Source organism: Poecilia latipinna, unplaced genomic scaffold, assembly GCF_001443285.1.
Source record: "Poecilia latipinna isolate Pla-1442-1.1 unplaced genomic scaffold, P_latipinna-1.0 Scaffold2239, whole genome shotgun sequence".
Taxonomy (NCBI): Eukaryota; Metazoa; Chordata; class Actinopteri; order Cyprinodontiformes; family Poeciliidae; genus Poecilia; species Poecilia latipinna.
Window position 1 is genome coordinate 105,524 of NW_015114855.1, and position 6,277 is coordinate 111,800.

The window sequence follows — 6,277 nt, forward strand, 5'->3', positions numbered from 1 at the left end:
ATATATATATATAACTAGATGTGTTCAATACTTTTTCCAAGCCATTTTACATGCCATGCGGAAAAGGTGAAAAGTATGCACTGACAATTTGTATCGGTGCACACAAATTACATAGTAATTTGTACAAACTAATATGGAAATTCGAGTCGATATCGATATCCGGTATCAATATTGCCACTATGATAGATAACTGATATTTACCAATATCGTATATTATTTTACTACCATTTTGACACCTTTTTCAAACACGACCACACCGCTGTCTTCGCCACAGCTTTATTGCTGATACAGATTTGTTACAAAATGACTAGCATTGACCTATATCAATGTTATTGCCGATATATCGCACATTCATTTGGGACAATTGCTTTGATATTTGTGGATTTTGTTTTTCTTACATGCTTTTAAAACCTAACATTGTGATTTGAAATGAACCAAGATAAGAGATTACAATGTGTCAACTACATATCATGGTCCTTGAGTCTTAAAGATCTCCATAAGCTGGCAGATATTCATAGTAGTTGATTTTAGCCAAAACAAACAAAAAAAAGTCATTTGTTTTCTACTCCAAGATGCTTAAACAGGCATAACTGTAATAACGTCATTATCATCCAATGTAATTTTTGTGTAGTTTTTGTGAAGGCTTGCACAACGAGTTTATGTTTAATATGGACGTAATCTAGCATCCGTTGCGTTCCTGGAATTTTAAATGATTTAGTTGCTCCATCCATTTAGGTTTACAGATTTTCAGACTGAATTACATTTCACACTAGCACAGTAGTCAAACTGCAATTATACAGAGAAACAAGTCCAAGTGACAGTGAGAGATGAGGCAGAAAAAAAAAAACATGAGATGTTTGTGTCTAGCTGTGAGCATCAATGGGATTGATTATTATCTCCCAGAGTCTGGCAGAGTTTGAGCTACAAGTTTAACTCCAGAGAGTTACAAACAAACGCAAGTCCCAATGAATAAATAACAGATTTTAGCTCCCCCTCTCTTTTAATATGTATGATGAAATAAAGAGTAACAGACTGTACAAGGAAGAACTTTGTGAGTCATTGTTGAAGCAATCACCAGAACCAACATTCACATAATACTCCAAAGTGACGCAAAGTCTACAGCAGGGTTTAGTTTCAAGAGGGAAGAAGTATCATTTTTGACAAACTGCCCAGAATTGGTTTTTCCCTGAGACCATCCAAGTTAAATCCGTCTGAATAATAACGCTGTCTGTTTCTTTGTGTGTCATGCATTGCGAAAATATTTTTTTCTTTTTGTCCAATTTGTTGGAAAGCTTAAATTCTTGTCACCAAATTTAAAAACGAGAGCCTTGCAAGTGAAAATGCATTGCGCCAGGCTCTCTTTAAAGCCTTGTTTCTGTCAGTGAAATGCATTTTATAACTGAGGATGTAGGGTTTGTTGTTACCACTTTCATACTTCAACTCCATTGAACAACACTTCTGTAAATGTTTGGGAGCTGGAGAAATCAATATCTGCACTTCTAAAGGCAAAAATGTTCTCACTGTTTAAAGATTTCCTCCACTGAACATAACAGCTTTTGTATTTTTTATGTTTCTATTTTCACATAATGCAGCGCTGCTTTCTGTGTGTGATGGGTAGGCACTGATCTCAAGGTTGTTTAGTTCTCGTCACAAACACCAGCTTATTTTACTTTTTGCTTGAACTCTTCTTTGAAAGACATGAAAACCACCCATCCTTTGTGCACACATGCAACTGCATATTGCCAAACAATGTTGGTTTTGTTCATGACATACACTGTCAGATGGTCCTCGTCTTCTCGGCTATGCAGCTACGATTTAGATCAACAATGCTCACAAGACAATTTTAAAGGAGCCCAACATGGAATATCCCATCATTCTTTTCATAAAATGATCAAAATGTGATATTTTATTTTCCCAACAATTCCTCACCCTATTGTATTTCAATACTATGCATTTCTCATCCAGGCTGCCTGTAAAACCCATCTCTGCCTCTTTTATACACTCCTAATTCCTATATATGATTGTTGTGGGGGGTGTTGATACTTTCTTCAAGTGGTCAACGAACAAAAGGTATTGTCAACTGTAGACCAGTCAACATTTAATCACAGAGTCTAACATATAGCAGACCAGACCAGAAAGCATGAATTAGACCAGAGGTTCCCAAGCCTGCCATTGCAGGGGAGGCGAGGGAAACAGTCTGGATTAAAAAAAACCCAAAAAAAACATGAACATGGCCAACTCTCTGTTATTCCTATGTCAATTTGATACAATAGGGGCTTCCACACTTCCCATATCTGTGTCCTCTGTCACGTTTATCAGCAGTTAAAACTGTTTAATCCGTTAACATGTCGTAACCTGTTTTTCCGAGCAGCCTTTACACGCAACATGAGCGCTATGATGCTCACGCTGGGTTTACACCTGTGCAGCAGTGAAGGAGACCTGCTGCTGCTGTTCGGAGCTACGCAGGTGTGTGTTGGAGTCATGGCAGCAAACCAGCAAAACGCAAATAACTTTTCAGTTTTTCCCCCAAACTAACTGAGTTGAGTAAAGTTAGCTAAAAGATGACTAGCTAATGTCAATACAGCGCCTTAAGCTTGTTAACAAGTAGCCTGTAGGCTACTGGTGTTGTCTATGTTCAGCTACGATTCATTTTGCCCCCAAAAAAGTTGATTCCCCCCCCTTGTTCATCTGGAGCCCTTGTTCGTAGAACAGGGAGTTCTCTAAGAATCCATCCCCCACTCCCTTCGCTCACACACATCGTTCAACCAGACAGCTATTTGTAAGCCATAGGAGGGACCCAGAAATAGTTTGGAAACCACTGAGTTAGACCTTTACCTCTGTGGCACAATTTCATGTAAGTGTGGTTCCAATTCACCCAACTGCATTGTAAACATGTATCCCATGCTAGGGTAGATTCTTTTTCACATATATTTGGTGAAAGATGTTTTTATTATTATTATTTTTATTCAAACAATGTTTACGATTACATTTTGTGCTTTTATCGAACAACAGCCCATCTGTAGTTTGTGCGGAAATTACCTGGCTAAACATGTTTTCATCCAGGTCGTTTTCAGCCGCTCGACGGCTCTTTGTAGCATCGGTAGGGCACTGCAAGCAGGAGACAGAAAAAACACATTACTGTATACTTTTCACTCTGTCAGGTGACCTTACGAACAGTAACGCCAATAAAATGACAAAGTGGTAGCACAGCATTACATTTTTTTGATAGCAAAGGCCTATTCACTCGCCCTTATGCCAGCAAATCAGCTTATTAGCTGGCGCAAGTTAGCATTGTCCAAATGTCAAATGGATTGGAAAGGGATTGGTGTTGACCTTTGGTTATAAAATAACTACATAAAAGCTAGGAGTCCATTAGATGTCATTGCACAAATAATTACATTAACTTTTTCTTCTGCTAAACTCAAACATCATCTTCTTAGTTATGAGGGTTTGAACTGAAACACAAATATGTTTGCATAGTGAACGGGAAATGATGCAAGGCTGCGAGGTTGACATGCATATAAATCATACAGGTTATGTTTTGTACATCAAGAGAGTAAAATCTTTTTCATTTTTTTCATGCTCAGTAAGACTGGATGTAAAGCTCCTGGCAATATACAGTAAATGTTCAAGTCATGCCAGAGACTGAATTGTATTTAGGCTTGGCCTTTTGCTGGACCGATCTGACGTGGATTAGCTTTGATGCGAACAATTCTGTTCTCAAGTCTCTTGTAGCCTCTCGCAGGATTTTCCTGTGTTTTCCTCCAGCTACCTTCCCATCAACTCTACCTGGCTTCCCTGCCAATTCTGAAGGGAAGCATTCTCACGGAATGACGCTGTCACCTCCATTATTTCACTGTGGAGATGGGCGGAGAAGAATTTGCAAAATGCGATCCCATCAAAGCACCTTCTTCCAACATTTTATGTCCCTTGTGGCAAGGGCAAACTGAAATTCTCATCCCTTTTTTTCCCAAATAGTAAAGTTCTTCTTGTCGTTGTTCAACGAAAGTCACATTTATGGAATGGCTCGCTAAAAATTGTCTTGTTTATATGCTCTATCTTCAAACAGTAGCTTCTCCAGGGTCACTATGGAACTCTTGTCTTGGGCTCTATAATAAGATGAGTTCTCGAGACAATTCGTTGCGCTCGATTTTAGTTAGGAATATCAGAGTTAAAAGAGCAAGATATAAACGACTTTTTACATCCATTAATCATTTCCATTCCTACTTGAGTTTTGTGGTCATAAAATTTCAAAAAGTTCAAAGGAAACCAACATTTTTTGCACGGCCCTGTTAAGTAAGGAAAATGACCAACTGGGTATAATTACAACCAAATGACGCAAATAAAGTGTGGGAATAAAGGAGGCCAGAAACCAGAACACGACAATTGTACAAAATGTGGTTCATGTTCTCCACTGTGCTAGTTGTCTTTAAAAATACTTCATTTGCCACAGGTCTACAATTTTACACACTTGCCTCTGCAGTTCTGAAGCCAAATTTAGCTATTGCTCAGAGGAAGCCCCGCAGCACACGTACAAAGAGCTAAAGTGTAATGGTTTTGTTCTACAAGCCCATGCAATCCATTTTACAGCAGGAAGTCTTCACTGCAGAAGACTTAACTTTCAAACAGCCGAGGGAGCATGTGCCCCGCCCTTTTTGACGTCCGACTCCTTCAATCTCATTTGACATAAGAAAGCACAAACACAAAGGCAACGTAGGTAATAAAACCCCGGAGAATTATGTTGGAAAAAAAGCAGATTAGGAGTTAAAGAGTTTTCAGCTCAAAAACAAACTCCTGAAGTGGATGATTGCCATTCTCCTCATATCTGAGCAGGCTGCCGTTCTGTTAATCAAATGAATCTGTTTCCAATTTAATAAGTCTTTGGAGGTGTGCAAACAAAAACCTAAAGACAGAGAAGAAAGAAATCGAGCGGACGGGCAAGAAACGAGGGAAACGGTGCAGAATATATTATTAAAGCCCTTTGCTGTGGCTGGAAGCAAGATGCCTTAAATTAGATTTGTATTCACAGCAAGAACATGTTTTACAATCAACGCTGATGAGACGTAATTACACAGTATGCAATTATATATATATATGTTCTTGAAATACTCTGTAGAACAAATAGACAACTGTTAAATATTGTGTTATGTGGATAGCAGTCTTGCTGCATCTTCAATATAAGGCAGCCTATTTTTTATATAATTATGACAGAAGCTGGAAGAAAATGCAGCAAGTATAGCAACATGAAGACAAACCATTGGTTATTAACTAGAGCAAACCTCAAGAGCAACCCATAAGTTCCCTTATGGTCTTTCATTTAGATAACACACACTCAGCTTTTTGTGCATCTGCTCACTAGAAGCCTTCCAACACCATAAAGAAGCTTTAACAAGTGCCCAGTGAGCATTTTTTTTCTGGCTAAAACATTGACTGATTTCAGTTCTTCAATATGAACAGCAGAACACATATAAATATTCAGACTCATAACGCATAGGTATAATTTTAAAACGTTTATTTCTGCTTAGTTTATGAGGGCTTACAGCAAATGTTATATTATTGGAAAATCACTAATCCCAATGAAAAGCTTTTCTTAAATAATAAAATGGCATGATCATGGCCTACACAGTCATGTGAAAAGACTGCTGACAGGACAGTTGTTGTCCTCACACCGTCCACAAGAATTGTAAAGCCACAAATGGTCATCAATATAGAAACTGGTGGCGTTCGCAAATACTTTTGCATTATTTCTGCAGGAATATTGGTCTGGAAAAAGTGCACAAGCAGCATGGATGACTCTGGCCGTGAGAGAACTGTAAAGCAAAGCCCATTTTAAAGTTTGGAGGAGGTTCTTAAGGCGTGGACTAGGACAGCGAAAATGGCTCTTTTGTTAAAACCATGATGAATCATCCCCACCTCTAACTTGACCCATAACCCCAAATGTGTCATCCATAAGATCAACAGCAGATTACATGTCTGTCTTGTAGTTTATTAGTTTTATAATCAAATGTGACAAGGAAAAGGACTCAACTTTGTCTTCACGCCACTCAAAAGGCTCCACTAGTGCTTTAGTCATTCGCAATTCTTGTTTTCTCGTTTTTACAGCTAACCTCATGTGGAACCCTTATCACATACTCTAGAGCAGGGGTGCCCAAGTCCAGTCCTCGAGAGCTACCATCCTGGAAGTTTTAGAAGTGTCCTTACTCCAACAGACTGGGATCAGCTCTACAGAGGCCTGATAACGAGCCATTCATTTGATTCAGGTGTGTTGAAGCAGGGA

General features: G+C 38.8%; 1 protein-coding gene across 1 annotated transcript in view; it reads right to left on the reverse strand.

Moving 5' to 3' along the window:
- col16a1 (collagen, type XVI, alpha 1) overlaps positions 1-3,115 on the reverse strand; it is a 52,822-nt gene extending 49,707 nt beyond the window's left edge. The window contains exon 1 of the mRNA XM_015018158.1: positions 3,040-3,115. Coding sequence (XP_014873644.1) covers positions 3,040-3,051 — 12 coding nt within the window. The 5' untranslated portion in view covers positions 3,052-3,115. The remainder of the gene's footprint in view (positions 1-3,039) is intronic.
- Positions 3,116-6,277: the final 3,162 nt, after the last annotated feature.